At 35.3% G+C, this 25,863-nt stretch overlaps 1 protein-coding gene across 3 annotated transcripts in view; it reads left to right on the top strand.

The window, feature by feature from the left end:
- The window catches only part of GPM6A (glycoprotein M6A), a 507,062-nt gene that overhangs the window by 429,899 nt on the left and 51,300 nt on the right, over positions 1-25,863 (top strand). For all 3 annotated transcript variants that reach the window (XM_056802931.1, XM_007496095.3, XM_007496094.3), the window contains exon 3: positions 23,362-23,518. In XM_056802931.1, coding sequence (XP_056658909.1) covers positions 23,362-23,518 — 157 coding nt within the window. The remainder of the gene's footprint in view (positions 1-23,361; positions 23,519-25,863) is intronic.

Raw genomic sequence — 25,863 nt, 5'->3', positions numbered from 1 at the left:
TCTCCAGTTCTGTGATTCTGTGATTGACTTAATACATTGCAAAAAGTGAAATCCTTTGGTGAGGAAAACAAGGCCAATAATAGTTTAGAGAATGGATTGATCAATATGAGCAGTTAGGGATGTTTCCTGTGGGCACAGAACCATGGGAAGCTAACCCATCTATTGAAGGATCACATACACAAACAACCTTCTTAACAGTATGCTTTAACAGACTCAATTAACCAACCACAACCCTCAGGCAGTCACAAGGGAGCAACAGTCATAGCAGTGCTCATATTTGGTTACAGAAGTCACGCTATGTTTTACCCCAAGGAGATCTCTGAGGAATAGAGTATATAAAGAGAAGGGCTGAGAATTGAACCTTGAGATCTGGGTCAAGTTAGAAACACTCAGCTATGTACTCAGTCAGACAGACATAAATCCTCATGGATTATTTCACAGTTTATCCTCTCCTGGTTCAGATATTTTGCCTTTTGCAGACAAAGATGTTCACTCCTCTGTTCCAATCCAAGTTGGTTTTCTTTGTGGAGAGGGAAAGGCCATAAAAGTGAGGAGTTAGATTCTATTGAAATGTGATGCAAAGACACGGTCACTTTTGTGCCCGGAATGTAGCCCAGCTATTTCTCAGATAGACTAGGCAACATTCTACAAACTGCTTGTTTCTTAGAAATACAAAAATAAAAATTTCTCCATTAGATTTTCCACTCAGTAGGAAGATTAGCTTGCTGTGCCTTTAATGATTTGTGGCCTTATTTGCCTGCTAAATTTCTCAACTTAATGAAGGCCTATAAGTTTTGCAAGCATATTAGGCAGGAAGCCAAGCATTTAAAAGGACTGTCAACATGGCCTGCAAGGAGAAGACAATACACCTATCCTGTGATCAACAGCATCGGACCATCACTCATGCTTCAAAGGTGAAATTCCAATTTATTTTCAGGTAGCCTATTAGCTCCAAGACTTTTGGGGAAGGTGAACTATTTTCTGAGCCACCAGCCTTCAGCAATAAATGGGCTATTTTTTAAAAAGCAATTTTAAGAACTCAGGTATCAGGATAACTTTTAACCTCTGCCCAATTTATTCTAATAGAAAAAGAATCAGTATATTTAGAAATGTCAAACTCTTTTGAAGAATTTTATCCCTAAAATCCAATGCCTTTTCCTTTCCCTACCTCCCCACCATTCTTGGAATGAGAGTTTAGTCGCTCTCCCCATCCTTTTTAACCAAGAATTGGATATCAGCATCCTCACTTTTTCTGCCTCATGATACTTTACATCTTCTCATAGAGATACTTTACATCCCTCATAGAGCAGCCAAACTGGTTTTGCTGGTGTTATTCACATAAAGACCTCCCATGTTCCTTTCCTTACTTCTGCATAGGCTCTGTGCCCTATATGCAAGGACTCTCTCCTCCCTGCTATCTCTGATGAATCCTGACATTCTTCAAAGCTGAGATGAAGCCCTGCTTTCTGTAGGAAGCCTTTCTCAATGCTAGGGACCCCTCTCAGTGATCTTGGGTTTATTTTGCATTCTCTCTTTTCTATTTGTTTTCTCTCTTTTTAAATATACTTAAATGTGCTTGTGTTGTGTCTTGGTAGAACAGGAGCTCCTAGAAGACAGGATATTTTTGATTTTGTCTCATCTGTACCTAGCACAGTGTTTAGCATATAAGTGGTGCTGAATAATTGAGAGGAGAAACCACTGCCTCCTGAGATAGTCTATTCTACTTTTAGACAATTCTAATTATTAGGAAGACTTTTTGCTTACAAATTTGAATTAATCTCTCTTCAACTATCCCCCATTTTCCTATTTCCATCGAAAGAATCCCTCTTTTACATGACTGCCCTTTACTAAAAATATTCATGTCTCATTCTCCTCCCCACCCCAACAAGTCTTAGGAAGCTTTTCTTTATATCTACTGTAAGAGAAAATATGCATTAAATAATTTTAAAACAACATTAAATGCTTAATAGCCCTGATGTAAATATTAATAGGTTCCTCAATATTGTTTAAATTAAGTGCATGGTCTCTCAGGTCTTATCAAGCAAGAAAGGTTCTGAATAGACCACAGCTAAATTCAAAGACTCATTCCAAGTGCTTGGCTGCTGTGTATGAGTGGTTTGGAGAGTGGTCAACATTAATAACTCATTGACCCAATCTATATAGGGGCAGCAGTGCATTCACTGGTGAAGGAAACAATCATGCTGGTGAAATAATGAATTCTGGTACATTAGGAAGAGCATTGAATTTGGAGTCTGAAAAACTGATTTGAATCTTGGCTTTGTCATATCCTAGCTATTTAGATTGGGGCAAGTACTCAAACTCTCATGGTCTCAGGTATGTTTGGTGTCTTTTTTTTTTTGTTTTGTTTTTTGTGTCTAGATGACCTCTGAAGTCTTTTTCAGTGCCAACCCCTATGGTTCTTGAAGTAATAAATACTAAAATGTGACTCATTTAACTAAACCACAAATAGTATCCAATCAAAAATCCTACCATTCCATTTTACTGAGGAGCCAACTAAGGCATGGAGACAAAAAAAAAGGGGGAAAAGATGAATTTTCCCAAGTTTATCAACACTGTAACATGGTTGTCTAATAATGAACATTACTTATAGATTTCTGGTCTGCATTAGTGAAGGGAGTTCCCAGTTGGGAGTTCCATATGTCAATGAAATCACAGATCTGGACAAAACAAAGTGGTGAGGCTACATGTGTTGCAAGGACTGTCTCCCACATGTAGTGTTGGGGTATCATATTGTTTGGAGAGGCAGAGAAGATATCTCTAAGGACTCCTCTCCCTATCTGTCTCCAAAAGAGTAATTCCTATCAGGAGTAGAAGCAGCAAATTGGGGGTCAGAGACTATTCTTTTCAGAGAGAGGGAGTAGCAAGCTAGAATTATATCTGCCTGTTCTTATAAATATTATTAGATTTGGGGGTAAAATTCTTGGGCTCACTCTAACTTCTGATCATTGTTTCATTATTGGGGAAAGGAGGACCCAAAGTCTACGTCCAAGATTTGACTTCTTTCACACCAACATAATACACATAATGAATAGCAAAGATCCCCATTATCCAAACTGATAGCAAAACAGAAATCTAAAAAGTAAACATTTGAGAGTATGTATCAAATAATTTAGAATAAAGAAGCTCTCTCACTAGGAGCAAGATAACTCCATTCAACAAAGAGTTCTAGATTTCATCTAAAGGGGAACTCCCCAAAGTCTCTAGTGTAGCAAGCTAGAGTTTAGGACATGATGGAAACTGCTGGCTCCTCTTATGCCTTTCCCAACAACATGAAGTATGAGGCAAAGCCTCATCCATCTTCTGTCTCAAAGCTGGAAGCCAGGAGAAGCTAAAGCTATCTATCCTCACATGATCAGGAGTTTTAGCACCTACCTGTAGAAACCATTTTCAGATGAGGATACTGGTTCAGAGAGATCTGATATATTAAAGTCATGGTGGTCCTATGCTGAAAAATCTATGATTTGAATCAAAGTTCTCTGAATCCAAATCTATTAGTCTTTCATACTGCATGTTCCATGCTTCAATGTTACTTATTTAAAACTAACTAGATTTCATTCCCCCCTTTAATTTTACTCTATTGCATCTTTTCTTTTTAATCTGGGAATACCCTTTATTGTTTTTTGAGAAAATGAATCCTTCTTTCCACCCTTCCCTTAGCTTTATGGTTTCATATCTCTGAACCTCAATTTCCTTATCATTTCTCCAAGGTAATAATATCAAAAATTCTGACATGAAAGTTGACACTCAATGTTCTGGGATTCCAAATTGCCAGAGCTCAGTGTAATGTAATACAACATGAATCTCTTGCAGAATTTCATTCTTATTAAATAATTCTTAACTTCTGCCTGGCTTACTTTTATCTCATCTTATTCTAAGAACTCAGGATTGTTCAAATTGTCTTTCTGAATATTGATGAACCCCTAATTTCAAAGGAAGCTGGACCATTGTTTTACACACACTGTTTTACCTGACTGATTTTAGTTCTCATTCCCTCCTTCAGAATAAAGAAAATCCATTAATTTGTAGTGTACATAAATTTACCCACTCAAATGTTGTCAGAACCCTCCATACAGATGCATATAGCGTGTTTAGCCATTGTTTCAGAGCTGTTAACATTTAATGAAAAAGCTTTTTTTGGTGGAAGAAGTATGTTAATGTCAACATCCATCTGCTTTTTTCCCCTTTATTTGATATCTAAGATGATTTTCTAAGAAACAACCTTTCTTGAAGCTTCAGTTCATTTTTTCTTTATTAGGCATAATGAATCATACTCCTGAGCTACTTATCATAATAATTCAGTAATTCAGATGTCTATGATTTCATTTGGGGATATTCCATCCACCCATATAATTCTCTTCATGTCTTAGTATATAGTATAGTATAAAACTTCATGAGTTTTAGTTCCCTAAAAACCATCCCTGATAAACAGGCTTCTGGTAATCAGCAACTCTGATATTATCTAATTGGTTCCTGGGTGATATCCAGAGCCATTTTTCCTCGTGTAAATCCACTAAAATCTATGTTTCACGAGCCTCAGAATACCCCGTTTTGCTCCTGTAATTGATGAAGCAGTGAGAATGGAAGGAAATCAAAAAGAGAAAGATAATACCTAAAATTTTCCATTATTGTATACCTAGATAATAGAGGAACTAGGACCTTCATTGTTACTTAATTGACATTTGGAATATGACTATAAACTTTTGGTAAAATTCCTCAATTAACTAAATCAGAAGTAGTATTCTATGCTTGAAGTTCCAGGTAAATATATTAAGTAGAGACTTAGGTAATCTAAGTGATATTTACTGAGCTACTTTATTTGGAAAATGTTGTCTTTAAAAACATTTTCATTGCTTACCAACTGCTTTACTTCTTGTGAAAGTTTTAAAAGTTAGCAGAGAATATGTTGTAAAAGCCAGCAAGAGAAAGAAAATAGCAAAGTTTGATGTTAGCACCAACTTAACAGACAAGTTATGTAATATGAGAAAAGGACTTCTCATCCCTGGAGTGAAGTGGGAACATATGTGAAAACTTCATAAGCCTTTTGAGACAAAGATTATTATTTGGAAGTGTCTCTAAAACTTAAGAGAAATTTTCTGCCAACAGCCAAATAACTATCACTTTTTATGCTGATACTTTTGATAGAAACACATGTGAAGAGACATAGGGGAGAAAAAATCTTGTTCTTTTAAAGGCAAAAGGACCATAGACAAGGAAAAGAAGAAATTCCAGAACTGAATGGAATGTTGCAAGGGAAAGATATCTTAGGAAAAAAAAAGAAAAAACTGCTTACAATAGCAGTTCAAGGAGACCTCTTTTTTAAAATTATATTTTTATTGTCATGCAAAGCATACTTCCATATTGGTCATTGTAAGAGCACACTCATACAAAACAAAACCCCAAAATAAAGCCATAAAGATACTGATATGAAAGACTTCTCCAACAGTTCTTCCTCTGGAGGTGTATAGCATTCCCTGCTATAAATCATTCAGGATTGGCCCACATCATTGCATTGCTGAGAATAACCAAATTTTCATAGTTGAACATCATACAATATTGCAGTTATCATGTACACTGTTCTTCTACTTCTGTATATTTTGTTCTGCATCATTTGGATCTTTCCCAACTTTTTCTGAAATCATCTTGTTTATCAGTTCTTATAGCGCCATAGCATTCCATTATCAAAATGTACCATCATTTGTTTAGCCATTTCCTAAATGATGAACATGCCCTCAATTTCCAATTCTTTGCCACTACAAAAAATAGCTGTTAAAAATATTTTTTACAAGTAGATCCTTTCCCCCTTTTTATTATCTCTTTGGGATACAGACTCAGTAGTGGTATTATCAGATCAAAGTTTTATAGCCCCTTGGGCAAAGTTCCAAATTGCCCTCCAGAATGGTTGGATCAGTTCCCAATTCCACCAACAATTGTTCACTTCACATCTCTCAAAGTCTGAGTTATTTCAAGTGCTAAGTGAAGATAATAGTTGCCCTATATACTTCATTGATTTATTCTGAAGAAAGAATTTATAAATTGTGAAGTATTATAAACATTACCCCAATTTTGCCACATCCCCTCCAACATTTATCAATTTTCTTTACTGTGATATTAACCAATCTGATATGTGTAATTTGCATGTCTCTAATCAAGAGTGATTTAGAACATTTTGTCATATAATTATTTATGGCTTTGATTTCTTCATCTGAAAATTGCTTGTTCATATCCTTTGACCATTTGTAAATTGGAGAATGGCTTGTATTATAAATTTGACTTAATTTAGACCTCTATTGGAGAAATTTGGTATAAAATATTTTTCCCAGTTTGTTGTTTATTTTCTGATCTTGGTTACATTCATTTTGTTTAGATAAAAGTTTTTTTTAATTCAATATACTCAATATTATACACAGAGACAGATACACTGTGGCACAATCAAATTCAATAGACTTCTCTACTAGCAGCAATGCAGTGATCCAAGACAATTCTGAGGGACTTATGAGAAAGAACGCTATCCACATCCAGAGAAAGAACTGTAGGAGCAGAAACACAGAAGAAAAGCAATTGCTTGATCACATGGGTTGATGGGGATATGACTGGAGATGTAAACTCAAAATGATCAACCTAGTGCATTTATTATCAATAATATGGAAATGGGTCTTGTTCAGTGACACATGTAAAACCCAGTGGAATTGTGCATCGACTGCAGGAGGGGAGGGGGGAAGTGAAAGGCGTGAGGGGAGAGAAAGAGCATGAATCTTGTAACCATAGAAAAATACTCTTAAATTAATTAATTAAGTAAAATTAAATGTGAAAAAAGAAAAAAATTGATATACTCAAAATTATTCATTTTACATCTTCTAATGCTCTCTATCTCATTTGGTCATAATTTCTTACTGGTGGAATCCAAAATAACATGGTTTGTTCCACTAGTTCTCAAGGAGAGTTTTTGATAGAAAATCCCTACTAAGATTCTAGCCTTTACCCTGTTCCCATTCTTTTAAAGTCAATTATCATTAGACTGGTAAAAGTGATAGATGAACTAGATTCTCAGTCTTCACTCCATTAAGTACCAAATAGTTATATTAACTCCTAAAACCAACCTAGCCTTTCCATGACTTTTTCAGCCTTAAATGAAGTAATATCATTTATCTGACCATTTGAACTCACTTACTAACCTCCTCAACAACTGTCTATAATCAGACAGAGAAAGCTCCAGACAATGAGTCTGAGACTTGGATTTAAGTCGAGGTAGATCTGTTTTTCCAGGTCATGGGATGCTTTATGAAGCTCACTGAACCTTTCCAACACCTAATTGGCATAGCTGTAAAAATATAAAATAATAATTTTACTACCTACCTACCAGGGTTGCTCTGAAGTAAATGCTATATAAATATTAGCTTTATTTCAGGCAGTTCAGCCACTAATTACATAAGTGACCTAGATAAATCACTTCACATCTCTCAAAGGTTGAGTTTCTTCATCTGCTAAAGGAGCATAATACTTGCCCTCCCTACTTCATTGATTTATTATGAGGAAAAAATTTATAAACTGTGAAATATTGTAAAAATGGGAGTAATTATCCATCATTTGAACTTTCACTTCCTTTTTTTTTAGTAGAAACAGGGACAAATTAACTGTAATGTGGTAGTTCTTTGCCAGCCAGATTTCCTAACCAACCTAAATAACATAAAGTGAATAGGGACTTGTAGTATTTCTTTCATCTTAGATGTGGGAATGGAAATAATGGGAACCTGAGAAGTATCTATGAAAGGAAGCAGGAATGTATGTGTGGGAGAGTCGTCTTTCCTTTCAAGTAAAATGGTGACTGATTATAAGTAGAAGGGAATGGTTGAAAGGCTTATTGTAACTATAAATACTTAATTGTTTTTTAGTTATTTTCCAGTCTTGTCCAACCGTTCTTTTGGGCAAAGATATAGGAGTGGTTTGCTATTTCTTTCTCCAGCATTTTACAGATGAGGAACTGAGGCAAACAGGGTTAAATGGCTTGCCCAGGGCCACAAAGCTAGTAAGTTTTCAAGAAGAAGAGTATACCTGATTCCAGGCCCAGCACTCTCTCAGCCTCTCAGCTGCCCAAATGTAAATACATACATACATACATACATACATACATACATATATATGTATATATATATGTATACACACATATTACACAATATCAACCAATCATAATTTGTCACTCAGTAAACATTAAATGCCTATTAGGTGCAAAGACACTTTTGCTAAGTGGAAAGAGAGAGTCAGAAATGTTCTCTTTGAGCATAAATATATGTACATCTATGTACATTTAAAAGTTTCCAGTCTTTTTTTAGAACTAGTTTCTAAGCTATCTTCTAAGCTTCCTTTTCCTTTAAACAGCTTAATACCTCCCCATCCCTTACTGCTTGGTCCTTAACCACAAGCACTTATCCTCCCTAAAGCATCTTGCCTTGGCTAATAGCCCTAATTTCTACCTTCCTAAGGATGACTCTGCCCAGATGTTACCTTCAGAGAAATTTAAAATTTTAAAAATTTAAATTTTTAATTTAAAATTAAAATTTACATTGGGAATTTAAAAAAATCGACTTTAAAATATAGTACTGCCTTGCTGTATTATAACAGTAACATGCTTTGACTAATTAAAAATGAACTTCATTTATATGTATATATGTATATATTTAGAGAGAGAGAGATACAGAGAGACATAGAGAGAGAGAGTGACTTCAATAAAATCTAGTTGTTTTGACATTTCTTTTTCAAGAAAACCTATTGTCTGCTTTCTCTTGGTGGAATTTTTCATTTAAGTCTTACTTTTGTTTTTGCCCATTTGCCCTAAGGTATATCTTGACGTGTGTAAGAAGTCATAACAGGTGAAGAAAATATATTAATTCATTGGTCTTTGTAGGAGATTTCCATTTACAGTCTTCAATAATTCTTTTCTTATCTTAGTAGAATCACAAATTGAGGCTTTAGAACTGGTAAGAGTCCATCTAGTCCAACCCTCTCATTTGACAGGCAAAGTTCACATACTAAAAGGACTTGGCCAAGATTACACAGATAATAAGAGACAAAACAGGGATTCAAATCCTGGTTTTCTGAGTACAAATTCTGCTACAAAATGACATTGGTTTATTTTTGTCATGTAAAATGTGTGCCATAATAATCTATTGATTTTGTAAGCAAATTCAACAGTTTGAAGGGATGACCAGTGAAATGATGATCAAATTGGTTTCTTTAAGTCCAGATAGAGCTGAAATAGCTTTGAAATAGAATTCTTACTGGATGTTTGAAGTCTACATAAAATGTACAAATGTTTAAGATATCTGAGAAATCTGAGATAAGTTGAGAGTATTGTGATGATTATCCTTTATGGCTCAATTATGATCTTCTATTGGAATAAATGAAAGGAGGGTCTCTCATGGGGCTGTTGATAATTTATGATCCTTAATAGATAATGAGGGTCAGAGAGCTGAATTATTTTGCTCATGTAATACATTTTCTATTAGGCTGGGAGCCAGCTCCCTGAGATCAAGAACTGTCTTTACCATTCTCAGCATTTAGCACAATGCCTGCTACATAGTAGGTAATTAATAAATGTCTGCTAATTGCCTAATGTTATGAAAATTTTACAACTTAATAAATTTTCAATAGCTTAACAAATTTAATGTTTAATGGTGTCAGTCCATAAAATCTAAATCTAAAGTAGAAGGGGATTTTTTTAGAGGACTAGGGTCTAACTCCATCATTTGATAGTTGAGGAAACTGATGCCAAAATTGGGTATAGATTGGTCCATTAAATGGCAGAGACAGCATACAATCCCAGGACCTCTCTTACCTAAAACCCCTGAGTCAGAAAGTGCCTCAAAGGTCATCTAGTCATTAGCTTACAGATAAGGAACGTCAAGACAAGACCCATTAATTGAGTTGTCCAAGGTTACACAGGCTGTGATGTAACCTAAATTAGAACCTGGATGAGAACATGAATATCTTTGACATTGTCCCACTTGCAACTACATTATCCTAACTCCTGAATCCAAAGCTACATTAACTTTTAATGCCTTAAAATAATTTTATAATAAAAATAGCTTACAAACAGGATAACTTACTCATTACTTTCAAGTTTTCAAAATACTTTATATAGAATATCTTACTTGATCTTCCCAACAACTTTGGAGGTAGGTGTTATTTTTCTTCCCTTTTTACAACTGAAGAAAACTGACACTTGAGGAAATTTCATGACTTGACCATATGTTGGAGACTTCATCTTGCTCCCTGTTAATCTATCTATCCCTATGTCATCATCTCTTTTATACTGAACCTGCTGAAATAGTGGGGTTACTAAATCTTGGACTTGGAGTCAGGACGACCTGTATTTGAATCCTATCTCCAGCATGTATTTGGTGATCCTGAACAAGTCCCTAGATCTCTCTCAGCCTTACTTTCTTCAAATGTAAAATGGGGATAATAATAGAATGCCTGCCTCACAGGGTTGTTGTGAAGAGGTCAAATGCCATAATTTAAATAAAATACTTTACAAACTGAAAACCTACATTTAAATAATGACTATTATATGTTGTCATTATCATCATTTTACAAATTAGGAAACTAAGACTCAGCAAGGAGGCACCTACTATTTTCTTTATTCTTTTTAATTTAAGTATCCTGTCTGAGGTAAGAGCCTGACCAAATCTGAAATAGGTAAAAAAAAAAAAAAACAGGGAGTGTTTGTGGTATCATTGTTTTTACACAGTATAGATGTCTTAGTTACTCTTCTTTTTACAGTCTGGATATCTTAGATGCTCTCCTTTTATACAGTATAGATGTCTTGGGTTCTTTTGCTTTCTTTTTTCATTTTGTTTTGTTTTCCAGAGTGATGATGGACACAAAATCACCAGGGAAATACTGCCCAGTTTACATAATCATAATCACAGAATCTCAGGGGACTGGCAGGATTAAGTAAAACAAAAGTCACAGCCAAGATTGATAGCATATAAACAATATTATCAGAGAGGGAAAGCATCTCTAGAAAATAAAAATGTATTACAATGGTACAAAATATGCCAGTGTTGCCATCTCAGATGTTGGAAAGTAATGTAATGGAAAGCAAAAGTCTCAGAGAACAGAAAATATATATTGTATATTTTTCTGCTTGCTCTAAAGATTCATAAAACAAACAAAAACATAATACAGCAAAGGTATCATCCAGGTGTAAACATAAGAATTCAGGATTCTATCATCCCAACTACCATATTTTAGATAATTTTGTTTGCCAAGTATTCCGAAGAGAAAAAAAAACATTTTAAAACAAATAAAACAAAAAGTAGTCAAATTCATCTAATGTAATAAGGGCCTTTCTTCCAGTTGGTATCATTCATTTCATCCTCAGAGATCTGTCTTTTAGCATTTTATTAAGTGTAAGGAAGAAAATCAGTAAGAAAAATTTAATTGAAAATGAGATAGCCATGGTGGTATTGTCAGAAGGCCTGATTGAGTTGAGTTCTAATGTTTCTAACTATATATATTTGCTAAGTTGTGATGATTGCGGGCCAATCATTTAGTTGTGTTTTTTTGTCTCAGTTTCCTCAACTGTAAGATGTTTAAGCAAAAATCCTTCAAACCTAATCATAACCATTTATAAGAAAACAACTCTAGAGATGACAAACTCTACCTCTGACCCTGGAGGTGGAGTCTGCACATAGCAACCTGTATTTTCTTTCATTAGGGTTAGGTGAAAAGAAAATATCAGAAAGCTCTAAGAATCTTGTCACTCCACCAGAGCTGGCCATCATTCAACCCTAAACTATCCTTTAGGGTAGAGAATGAGACTAGCCACAAGATAACAGGGAGCCTGATCCTAAGTCAAGAAAGGGACAGGATTACAGGTCATTAACAAGAAGGTTGGCAGAACAAGTTCTAATAGTAATAATTCTGTGATTTCTGCACCCATGCAGATTGAGTAGATGATACATATGTGACTGTGGCCTAATAACCAATTAATCTGCAGGCAACATGGTACAGGACTCTCCTAATCACCAAGCTGGTCCACAAACAATGCAGTTTTCTCAAGACCACTGCTCAGAGCCTATACAAACCTTTCCAGCAGAGTTTGTGTGTCCACTGAGATAGTCAAAGAATAATTACAGTGATTTCCATGTCACAAAGAGGTGCTACATCAGAGTAGTACTTCACTGAAAGCATATATGATAATTAGATCAAAGTCATTTTTCTTACAATTGGGAGATTACTTCTGGGCAGGTACAAGTATCACAAAGGAGATTTGTTGTATGCTCCAATTTGCTGCCTTGTTATTGTTACCATTTTTCATCACTCAGGAAAGAAAGAGACATTTTAGGAACATTTGGAACTTGGAGGCATTTGAACATTTTAGGAACGCAAAAGCTTTTGAGCATATAAGGGCTGGAAAACATATTCACCTGCTAGTTAATAAAATGAGTTTAGCCAGTGGTAGCCTTTATTTTTTAATCAACCATGGAAACTCTCTCTCTCTCTCTCTCTCTCTCTCTCTCTCTCTCTCTCTCTCTCTCTCTCTCTCTCTCTCTCTGTCTCTCTCTCTCTGTCTCTCTCTCTGTCTCTCTCTCTCCCTCTCTCTCTCTCTCTCTCTCTCTCTCTCTCTCTCTCTCTCTCTCTCTCTCTCTCTCTCTCTCTCTCTCTCTCTCTCTCTCTCTCTCTCTCTCTCTCTCTCTCTCTCTCTCTCTCTCTCTCTCTCTCTCCCCTTCTTTCTCTCTCCCCCTCTTAGTAGGGGCATCTGAGCTGAGATTTCAGAAAAAAAACAAACAAGAATTCTGAGATAGTGCATGAGGACAATGCATATTCCAAGCATGGAGAATAGCTTGTGGGAATGGCTTAGAAAAGAGCCTGGAAACACAGAGAATCTTTAGGAGGCCATAAAATGGTCTATGCAAAAGATGAGGGCCCAAACTTAACACTTTAACATTTTTACAATAGCTCTCTGCAAGGATATTAGAACTATACACAATTGATACTCATTGGTTGGGAACTGCCTGATAATTTCATGGCCAGAGTTATTAGCATAAATGCCATTGGTGAAATATTTGATGAAAAATTACTGAATAATAGCACTCCTTGGGCTTTGGATTTGTGGTTATTACAACTTACAATGACAGCATCTATTATTTTTTAAAATTCATTCTCTTTTAGGGCTTTAGTAGAATTCAAACATCAACTCTTCTGACAGTTTTCCAATGTGGTCCTCAGCAAGGGATCTAATTATTGTTGGCTCCAGTTTGATCCTCAGGAAAAATTAACAGAATGCCACGTAGGCTGGTTTTACATGACATTCATTCATGACAGCTCCCAAAGTTGTTGAAAATGAGAAAAATGAATCTACTTCATTAGCTGAAAGTAGAAATGTTTGCACTTCTAAACACTGATAAAACCTTATTGCACATTGTATTTGTAAAATAGGTATATATGTGTCTGATTATATATATATGCATACATTTATTTTAATGCAACAAGCTTTAAGGTAGAAGAAACATAATGGGTCTATTCTTTTCTATTTGTAAAATATATTAATTCAACCATCTTCTAAGTTTAAGTGTGAATGAAGCCTCATCCCTCCCTGGTGATCTTCCTCCCCTCTTCTCTCTTAGTACTTGGTTCACATCTTTCTAATGGGAATTATTAGTCCCCCAAATATGCTGATTATTTAAGTACAAACCTTGTCCTTCTGGAAAGCCACCCATGAATATTGCTTTGTACATAGTAAACTCTTAATAAATATTTTTTGAACAGGTGAAAGCAAGTCTGTAAATTTAGGAAGTTATTTCATTTCCCTGGTCTGCTTCTCACCCAATACATCCATTTATCCATCCTCTCCTCCAAAACTCCATCATCCTATCTTCTGTCTCCTTTATCCTTCTTTCTGTCATCAGCCAGATGTTAACTTTACCATTCTTCTCTCCTCCTCATCTAAGGTTTACTTTTTTTTTCTTTCTCCCCACCTGGGGTCTAGTTATGTGATTAAGGTAACCATTGATCCTGATATAATCTATATCTATTTATTCCTCTTATAGAAAGGGGAGAAGGAAGAAGATGATCTAAATTGGTAATTATCAAATCTTGTTTCTATATGTAATTGAAAAAAATTAAGTTAAAGATAAAAAAGATAAAATCATTGCTAATTTTAACACCTCCTAACCCCAGTCATTTGCTGGTAAATGCTTCACATTAAGGGGGCAAGGAAGTATTATATGACATACTTTTTCACTTAATCTGCGTTATAAAAAATTTCTTCATCACTTTAAGTCTAGACAGTCCACAAAATAATAAATCAAGCCCCAATTTGTAGCATTAGCCAAATTTAAAGTGCAAATGCTCACACTAAAATTTTAACAGGATGGCTCCAGCATCCCTGTAACTCCAAACATCCCTTCTCCCATAAAAAAAAAATCCATATAATCTGAACTTATTTTTATACTGTTTGGCACCTGATAAGTCCTTAGTAAATGTTTGTTGATTAACTAACTTACATTTTTCCTTAAAAATTTTTTATAGTTCATAAATAGTATATGTGTTATGAGATCATGTATTCAGTTTGTTCAAGTATTTCTTGTTTCATTAGAAAATGATGTAAGCAAGTATTAGAAGGTGTGGACATGAAGTTAGTCAGAAACGAAAATATTTTGAACAGAGAAAGCTTGAAAGGTAAGAAAGAACGGGATTAATAGGGGAAATAAAATGAGGGAGAAACACATGGTAATCATAATTATGAATGTGAACAGAATACACTCATAAAATGGAAGAGGACAGCAGAGTGGATTAAAAGCCAGAGCCCTACAATATGCAGTCTATGGGGAAAACATTTAAAGCACAGAGATACATATGCAAAGTAAAGGAAAAGGGATGGAGTAGAATCTATGATGCTTCATCCAAAGTTAAAGAAACAGGAGTAGCAAGTTTTATCTCAGGCTGATTGGAATGGAAAATAGTATTGCAGCATAAAAAATGGCAAACAAGATGATCACAAAAAATCCTAGAAATACCCATATAAAGTGATGCAAAATGGAGTGAGCAGAATCAGAAGAATGTTGAACATATTAATAGCAATAAAGTATGATAATCTGGTATGAATAATTTAATTATTAGCAGCAATGTGAGGATCCAGGACAGCTCTAAGGAACTCATGATGGAAAAGGCTCTCCGCTGCCATAGAAGAAATTCATGGAGCCTGAATAGAAACTAAGGCATCTATTCTTCACTTTATTTCCTCCATGAATTTGTCTCTACTATAAGTGATATGTGTCTTCTTTCATAATATGGTGAACATGGAAATAAGTATTGCATATTAATCCAAGTATAGCCTGTATCATTTTGCCTGATGTCTTGGGGAAGGGAAGGAGGTGGGGGGAGGGAGAGATCATTAATCAAAAAATATCAGAAAATAATTATTGAAAATTATACTGACATGTAATTTGGAAAAAAATTAACTTAAAAAACAGATATTTATGTTAGGCAACTAGATAGTGAAGTAGCATGTTGGACCTGGAGTCAAGAAGACTCATTTTCTGAATTCAAATGTGGCCTCAGAAACTTATTGTGTGACCCTAGTCAAGTCACTTAACATCATTCCCATACCTTTGAAATGAGCTGGAGAAGGAAATGGCAAACCAATGTAGTCTCTTTGCCAAGAAAAACCCAGCTGAAGTCCCAAAGAATCAGGCATGACCAAAATAGCTGAAAAACAAATGGTAAGCAGCAGTCCACATAGCAGTGACTCTAGTAGTTCCACAAGTTGCTGCCGTTCACATTGAAGAAGAAAGGCATGATTTAGTACTTGTAGGACAGAGCCATTAAACATTCTTCTATGGAAAGAGAAAAGTCAGTGGGAAAAAGGAAATAGCAATGTGAAAGCCTAGAAATCATGCCCAGGGTAGGTTTGGAGGGGCAGATTCTTATTACCATTGTTTAAGAGCTGGAAGGGGCACTGGGTCACCTAGTTCAGCCACCTGAAGTGGTAAATCGATGCATAAGAACCTCTGGTCTTGCTGCTACACCCAAGCCCTGACCCCTACCAGTCCAAGTTGCAAGGAACAGAAAATAACCATTTCCCAGTCTTAGGAATTTTAAATTTACAACTGAGCAACAAAACACAATCTTTTTTCTTTTCCTTTTCGCCATTTTAATTTTCTTAGGACTTTTGACATTTTGTTTGGAGCTGGATCTCCACTTAGTTAGAGCACCTCTTTTTTTCACTTACAAATGTTATGTAAATCACTTCACAATGAGGTTTATTGTCACTCTACCACATTGCCCTAAGTGTTTGACATGGTAAATTGGCTTTTCGAGTTTAAACAACTCAGACATGTTAACTGGCATGGCCAACTTGCTGGCTCACACTGTCTCATTGCCCTTGGCAAATAAAGGATAGTAGGATGTAGGTTTTTACACGGTCAAAATAAGTCACTGAACAATTTCTTTGGCCCATTAGACAAAAGGAGTTTCTTTCCTTTTCTTTCCTTTTATGTAGTATCATCTTTTTGGTTACCAAGTGTTTTATTAATATTTTAATACAAATGTATTCCCCAAAGATTCTAGATTTTTCCACTCTCACTTTCCTTTGCCATTTTTGCCTCTTTTCTTCATTCCATGTTTGTACAGAGGCAAAAAGATTTTTCCAGAGCTTCATAAAACACATTCTCCCTGCTCCTAACTCCTCCACCCCCTCCCACATTGCATCCCATTCTTAGGGAGGAAGTGAGATAAAAACAGATCAATTTGAAGAGGCAGCATTGTAACCCCTCTAATGGAGGGGTAGGAATGAGGGGCTCCTTTTTGGTAATCATACCTTAGCCTAGAGCTGAAAGTCAGGAAAGCAGATTGCTGGAAGTACTGACCCTTTGTGACTCCATAAGCTATGGAGAATTGAGCATCCATCCCCATCACACACACAGGAAAATTCCCTAAAGGCAGCTTATTCATTGCTTCCCTATTGGGCTTTATCATTAGCATCATCACCACAATCCTTGCTGTGTTGGGATACTGGAGTGGATATCTCTTCTGGTTTTTGTTGGAGAGGGTTTTGGAACTCCCTATTGTTTCATCATCTGTTAAGGGTCTATCCCTTGTGTCCCCTTTTCCCCCCTTTTCTTCCTTTGATATTTTACTTGTAAATTCAACTAACACAGTTGATTTCCAAATCTGTGTTTTCAGAACTGATTCTGTGCTAAGCATGAGAGATATGCAGTTCTTAGTACCCTTAGGAGAGAGCTAATAGAGTAGAGCGGATACTAGAGAATGTTGGCCTTGGAATCAGAATGGATGGATCTGAATCCCATCTCTTATGTTTTCTAGCCATGATATTTAAACTCCACAGATCATCAGCTTATTCGTCTATAAAATGGTTATAGTAAAACTTGTATTACTTAGCTCACAGAATTTTTGTGAGACTTAAATGAGATATATCAAACATTTTGGAAACCTTAAACAAACTGCTGTTATATCTATCTAATTTTCCCAAAAGTGAGCTCACTCATTGTTTTCCCCCCTAATGTACTTGTCTTTTATGTAATCATATATCATTTCCCCTGACAAACTCTATGATACAACTATTTAAATAGTATTCTAGTTTTACAATCTTTGACTTATCTTCATTTAACTATGAGATGAAAAGAACTCAATTTCCATGTCCTATTAATTATCACCCTGGCTTCTACTCTGACCTTTGTATTTTCACTGTCACCACCTTCTTACAATCTCATATGACACCTAACTCTTGTAAGATCTTCCTGAGAGTCCTTTCCACCTCCATTCTCTTACTGTGTAATTGTCTCATTGCCAGAATAATATTGATTTTTGCAAAGACTTCGCCATGGTACTCTCATCTTTGGAATTTTTATTAGTACCCTATGGCCTACTAAAGTAAAGTTCAATATTCCCTCCTTGGCACTGAGGGCCATCTACCATCTGGCACTGCCCTACCTTTCTAGGCTCATCTCATGTTACCTATTCAGTCCACTTTATGCTGCTGCCAAAAGTGATTACTCTCCCTACTGCTCACTCCCACACTGTTTATGATATCTTTGAGATCAGCATCCTATGGGTCCTCCAAGTCCCAGAATAAATATTAGTTCTTCTGTGAAGCCAGATGTGAAGATTAAAATTAATATACAATACCCCAAGTACTCTATTTAATAACATTTATTAAAGTAAATATTTATCTTCAAGGAAGTAAGGCTAGCAAAAAACCATAAGCCACTCCCCCTCCTCCACATGGATCCAGAGAGAGCATGCCCAGGCAAAATCGAAACTGAATACGAAATTAACCAATGATGCATGTATATGAAAGGGCAAAGGGAATTGTGGGGATTGTAGTCCCCAGGGTTCAAGATTCCAATCAATACACAGAACTCTTTTCATTTCTCAAAAATGTTTTCACTTTTATCATGGGATATTTACCGAGAAGATAGAGCAAAAATAGAAACTCAAACAATTCCCTTAAATTAGGAGTATATTTTCCCTTAAACTACCATGGTCCCTGGGGAGAATGGATTCAAATTTAAAAGTAGTTCTTCCCAAATATTTGGCCCAATCACTTGATTTCTAAATGGGTCATAGCCAATAGATGAAGTGATTTCCTTGTTTGCAAAAGCCATCCCCTTGGTGCTGAGCCACTGTTGATACCTTCTCTACTTGTTGGACTTGTTCTCTTACAAACTTTGGCTTGGACTGTTTTTTGTGGTACCATCTTGAGTTTTCAAAGCTCACAAAGTCCTGGACTAGTTATTCCATTCCACTTTATATACTCCCTTACCTGAGGTAGGAAGAGTAGACACAAGAAGGGTAGATGCAGGAGGAGAGGACCATGTGCTCATGACAACATGTTGACTACGGATAGGAAAAATAGACTGCTAATACTAGTGCTCTCTCCCCCAACTAGAGGATTAAAGCAGACCTGGTCTCCTCACTCAAATTTAGCCAGGCAGGAAAAAGAAAGACAACTGACATGATTCTATACTTTTCACTTGTCCTACCATGTTCTCTTCTCTTTTACAGTTATTTGGATCTAAATCAAATTCACTTTCTTTTTTTTTTAAACCCTTACCTTCCATCTTTGAGTCAATAGTGTGTATTGGCTCCAAGGCAGAAGAGTGGTAAGGGCTTGGCCATGAGGGTCAAGTGACTTGCCCAGGGTCACACAGCTGGGAAGTGTCTGAGGCCAGATTTGAAACTAGGAACTCCCATCTGTAGGCCTGACTCTCAATCCACTGAGCTACCCAGCTGCCCTCCAAATCCCCTTTCTTAAGGAAGCTATATCTTATTTATACATTTGTCCTTCCTTCTACAGTGCATAGTAAGCAGCCAAGAAACCCTTGACTGAATACTGAATGAGTTGTGTGTTCTCATGTGGCCAACTCAAATAGTTTACCCCTTTGACTTATGCTGCTAAATAATGTATTATCAAAATATAAACAGGCACAAGTGCTTTGCTTAGGATGATGCAGAGAGGAGGGTCATAAGAACAACATACTTATACAGAGAAAGGCCCCGATTACTTGATTTACAATATAATGATTTGACTTCAGACATTTACTTGTCCCTATGTGAATAATTTATTGAACTGTTTTGATTGTTCCTCAGCTCAAAAATCCTCAACAACTCTGTTGCTTCCCATTGTCTATTGTTTTTTTTTCCTTTCCTGATTTATCCTCATGTCCACTCCCTTCTTTCTACTGAAAACTCTAGCCAAACTTACCTATTCTCCACTTTCTGACCATGCCATAAATTTTATTTCCTTCATTCTTTCACCAATAATTCCCCCATGCTAGTGATTTCCTCTTTCCTTCTTTCTGTTTGTTGAATTGGTACCGATTCCATAACCTTTCATCTACTCCCAAAATTTAGTTAACCTCCTTGATCATCAGTTTTTCATCTATAAAAAAGAGAGATAGAAAACTATAAAATTGCTTCCAGTTTAAAATCTATAATCCTCTGTCAATTACTCCATGAAGCCTTACTTCATTCTCTTCCCACTCCTATAGTTAGTATGGCCTTTTCATCCTCAGACCTCACATATTTTGTTTTGCACCTCTCCATGTTGATTTTGATTCACATTTTCTATTTTCTTTAATAACAAATTTCCACATAAGCTTTCTAAAGTCAGATGATCAATACTGTCTCCCTTCTTTCATCCCTTTTCCCCTCCCAGAGCTGACAATCAATTCAATCTGGGTTATACATGTTTTATCGCACAAAACATATTTCCATTTTTAAAAGTTTTAGTATTGATGTCATAATCCCCTAATAGATTATTAATTCCATGAAAGCAGAGACTGCATTTTATCTAAAGTTTATATGTCATCCAATGTCTAATAAAGTTGTCTGAGAATAGATAACTTTGCTGAATTGGAATTCATGCAAAATAAAGTCAATGTGACATAAAGCCTGAGCAATGTCATAATTGATTAGCTGATTGTCCCCAGCTCTGATCCTAGACTGGTTCTTGGTGAATGAGAAATATAAACTTATATTTCTTCTCTATTTTCTTCCTCTTGTCACACTCCCAACTGAAAATGTGCGATGGGGGCAGAATAGCTGTAATCTGTGTGAAAAGGAGATTCTAGGTCATGAACCAAGTTTTCCTTCCAAGTGAAATTAGCATGCCTGTTGTCATCACAATCTTTTTTGCTCTGCCAAGAACACAGCATGTTTGAGCTTCAAGATATTGGTGGCCTCTGCCAAAAATAAAAATAAAATATCCCTATCAGAGCTAGTTTCATATCTTCTCTCTAGATGATGCATGAAATTGTACTTCTGATTTATAAAGTTACTGAATACAGAATAATTCTATGAAAAAGAAAATAGACTTATAAGTGGAAATGGAGTATTTTTCAAATTAAATTGGAATTGTAAGAGGAATTCATGGTCAATTTTAATAGAGAAAAATCCTGTAAAAATAAATAGGCTTACTGTATTTGGACCAATTTTTTAGATATTCTAAAACCTGAAAATGGAAGACCACAAACTTTGTAAACTATTATTTATTGAAAAAATTACTTTTAACATTTTTAAAACTAAAAATGCACTCTATTTGCCACAACCTCATACTCATATATATAATATATAATGTATATGCATATAAATATGAGTGAGAATAAAGCATTTATTGAGTACTTACTATGTACAAAACAGTGTGCTAAGTGCTAAAGATACAAAAAGAAAAGTAAGAGACTCCCTGCTTTCAAAGAGCTCACATTCTAAAGGATAAATAAGTGGGAGAATTGAAACTGGTTTCTGGATCCAAAACCACCTCCAGCTATGTTAAAAAAAAATTCCCGCTCATCTTATTACTTTACATGAATGCTTATACTTTGCAATTCAACATTGATACATTACAAATATATCCTGTTGTAAAGGTTATTTATTAGTTATGTTATGAAATGATATGACATATTAAGCTGGGCTCTTTGAGAATTTTTTTAAACCTATGAATATACTGAAAATAAAAGTGCAAAGTAACAGCAATCAGTGTGTAAAAATATTTAATATAACTGAAGGAAGGTGTAATCAACACCAAACGTGAGCTAATTGAGTGTGATTTCGCCACAGGTCAAAGCACCTAAGCGCTCAACAGTGATTATGCCCACAGCTTTGAGACATGTAACATGGAATGGAGACATAGACTTAATAGAGAAACGCTAGATATAAAATAAGCTATGACATCAGAGGTGCAAAAAGAACACTGATTCTTGGATTTGCAATTCAACTTCCCAGGATGTAGCTGCTGCTGTTTAGTCTGTGTTTATGTCAAGTTAATTGTATGAGTGTTAGCATGTGAGACCCAACCTTTCTTTAATCAGTGTTTCTCATTTAAGAATGAGACCTCTCCAGGACTGTCAGTCTGGTGCAGAGTCTGTTTTTTGTTTTGCTGATTTAACTCCTGGGCTTCTGGAATCCTTAGCTCATTGAGAAAGTTTACAGGGATGATTGAATCCTGCTAGATTCCCTCAGCCAGAATGTGGGGCATTTTGACACCTGCCTCTGATTTGCTGCTAAGCATCACTTCTTCAACATGGTCCCTTCCTTGATGACAATGTAATTCAGGCACTGACTCTTTACCCTGGAAAACATCTATCCCTTTTAATATAATTAATCCTAGGCTGTTTGGTTGCGAATGGATTAAACACTAATCGCATCTTTAAAGAAAACAGTGTTATAATAAGATATATGTCTGTAATATTTGATTCCCACTATATGTTTATATTAAATATATGCTATATATAATGTGTATATTTAACATACAGAATGTGTATATATACATATATATATATATATATATATATATATATATATATATATATATATAAATATTTAAATGTTTGGGGAGAGAGAACTATACCTTTTTAGCCTGAATCATTGGTGTCTATTAGATGTATCCAAATTGTGATTTTAAAGCATAGTTTCATTTAGGAACTGTGTAGGAAGCCATATAGAGTTTTGGAAATGAAACATGGAGCAGAGGAAAGCTACTACTTTAAAGAACTGATTAACAATTAATAGAAAAAAAACAATTGAGCTATATGGGACTAGTACCATGGAAAGAGTACTAAGCAAGATGTCAGAGTATCTTGTTTGAACATGACCTCTAATGCTCATTGTGTGCCCATGGGCAAGTCAGAACATCCCTGGGTTTCATTTTACTCACCTATAAAATGAGTTAATCTGATGTGATGGTCTCTGACATCCCTTCAAGCTCTGGATCTATAATCTTCTCATCAGTTACCCTATGTAATACACAAGTGTCAAGGAACTTTATATCCCTAATCCTTGAAGATTTATTTCATTATAAAGGCTAAATGTTGACTGATGTTAGTAGGAAAGAACAAACAGGATATTTATGAACTAGGGATTAATTAACATTTACTATCAAAACAATATTTATAAATAAATTTATGAGATATTTTTTGATGACAGAAGAAATTATACATATAATTAACCAGTCAACATTCTAACTCAAATTATTCTAAATCACAACAATATTTCTGTTATTTAAATATTCTCTTGCAACATGCATGGGTATTACATAATGATTCTTTATTCCACTTTGGAACTAATTTGCTAAAGATTATCCTTGACTAGGATAGTACAAGTCTCCATTTTCATGTGGGCAAAAAATAAAAAATTATCCCGCCAAACTGAAAGTAGAAATGTTAGTTGAAATGATCAATGTCTATTTCCATCTACCATTACAGACCATGAACATTGCATTGAGTTTTCATTACAATTGATCATCAGAATATCAGAGTTGAATTTTTAGCCTTTGCAATGAAGAGTTGAGATAAATAACTCTGACTTTTCCCCATATAGGATTGACATTTTCAAGTACGTGATCTATGGTGTAGCAGCTGCCTTCTTTGTGTATGGAATTTTGCTGATGGTGGAAGGATTTTTCACAACTGGTGCCATCAAAGATCTATATGGAGATTTCAAAATCACCACTTGTGGCAGATGTGTGAGCGCTTGGGTATGTAATTGCATAAACTTTTAACTAATTCCTTTTAAAAATGCACAAGTGTTTGAATTTGTTTACCAACATATTAAAAGTACTTGTTATTTTTGTATTCCCACTCTTATCAGAGAAGGGTGAGGAGATATTCAATCCCCTCCCGATCTCATCTGTAGAGTGATAATCCAGTCAATATCATTGGAGGTGGTACCTGGGGACCTACTTGTTTATTTGTTTATTTAATATTTTATAATAATTTACTGGGTAGTAAATGGCTAATAACCAACCCTTTTCTTTCCCAAGTCATGGAATTGAAGGTTACCTAAGCAAAAACCAAACCCTTTCCCTAATATTTCTCTCCATCCTCCCTCACATCCTGATCCACCTCATTCTTACTTCTTTAGGTTCTATCCCTCAAGGACCACTATCACATTGATAACATATATATGTTAACATGCTAGACTTCTTCTCTCATAAATTCCTTCATACTCCTCCGATTTATGCATCCCTCCAAGATCTTTCCTTCTCATTGGTTCACTTCATCCAAATATATCATCTTTTTGAAATTTTTCTTGCAATTATATATTTGCAGATTTTTATAGGTCAATCTTCCTTATTTCTCTTAGAGTACATTACCAGGCATCCATTGTTCCTTTGTGTTCCAACCCTGCCTTTATACTTGAGGATTTCTGTATATAAATTGGTATCACTCCAAATACATCATCACTCTCCAAATTTATCAACTCTTTCACTCCAACAACTTCACCTTCACTCTACATCAAGGATGATCACACCTTGCTTTAATCATCATCCACAAATATTCTACCTTTAAAACTACAACTATGAAATTCTGCTTATTGATTTTCAACGCATGTCTTTACTTCTTGCCTTGAATCTTAACCCTCCTAAACCATTAATCATGGAACATCAAACAATTATGCTGACTGAATCTATTGCAACTTTATGTTATTTGATCTCATCTTGGTCTTCCTTGGTAGAAAGTAATCATTTTGTTATACGCTCATTTACTCCCAGTGTTTAATTTAGAATTTTTTCTTCTCTTCTTAAGCCACTCTGTTTTATGCTACCCTACCTTCACCCTCCCAGCAGTGAATTTTGACTCTTACTTTAGTGAGAAAATAAGGGATAGCTATCTGTCTTTTCACTGCTGATGCCTTAAGTCCCCTCTGCATCATTACTTAGTCTCTTCTCCTTTGTTTCAGTCTCAAAAAATGAAAGTCGTTTTCTTTAAAAAGGACAACTCCACGAAAGGTGCCCTTCATCCAATTCTTTTCTATATTTCTTATGAATTTACCCCTTTTAGGTATTCCATCTTTATAATTTTCATTTTCTATCTTTCTACTAGCTTCTTATCTATTGCCTTTATGTCCAAATCTCTTTAATCCTTAAAAAAAATCCTTACCTTAACCAAACAATCCTTTTATCTCTTTTTTTTAACTTCCAAACTCCTAGAAAAAATCATCTCTAATTTTTCTTGCAATTTATCACTTTCCACTCACTATTCTGCCCCATGTAATCATAATTAGACTTTCAGCTATACCACTCAACTGAAACTCTTCTGTCCACAGATACTAAGGATCTCCTAACTTCTAAAAACATTAGTCTTATTTTTCTCCTTTCGCTGCTTTTCTGTGGCTTTTGACACTGTTGATTACTCTTTCCTCTTAGATTTTCCCTCTTCCCTAGATTTTCATGGATTTGTAAATGATTACTTTCATTTGCATTCTCTTCCCTTGGCTGCTGTTCAGATTCAGGTTAACAAATGGAGGCACTTTGAAACCAAATGATAAAGCAACTAGAGGTAAATTTAAGCTGTTAACATTGTAGATTTGCTTCAGAGAATGGGAATCATATGCTCGAACATAGGATTTATATGCCTCCTGTGCTGATTTATGAAGGAAATAGTTCTTCTCAATTAGTTTTTCCAACTGAGCCTGAATGTCAGAAATTTTTGACCAGGAAAATTCAATACTTTCTTACCTTTTTGGTCCTTCTCCTGCTCCTTTGCTTTATCTTTGCTTTATAACTTCTCCTCTCTGCATGGGTGTGCATAAAGAATCTGTCTTAGTCTCTCTGCCTTTACCATATCAAATACCATGAGTTTGTTTATTAGCTTGATGTAAATGGTTCCACAATCTACATATTTAGCCTTCACCTTTCCCACACTATAACCCTATATAACCCATTTCAATACTGACACCTCAACCTGTGGATCCCATAAGTCTTTCAATGTTATTATGTTCATGATATAATTCATTATCTTTCTCTAGACCCTGAAACCCATCTCTTTTCTTTTCTTTTTTTTTTAACTCTTACCTTCTTTCTTAGAATCAATACTGTAT

The sequence above is a fragment of the Monodelphis domestica genome, chromosome 6 (assembly GCF_027887165.1).
Source record: "Monodelphis domestica isolate mMonDom1 chromosome 6, mMonDom1.pri, whole genome shotgun sequence".
NCBI lineage: Eukaryota > Metazoa > Chordata > Mammalia > Didelphimorphia > Didelphidae > Monodelphis > Monodelphis domestica.
The sequence above is the reverse complement of the archived record's forward strand: the minus strand, read 5'-3'. Positions and strand labels throughout refer to the sequence as shown.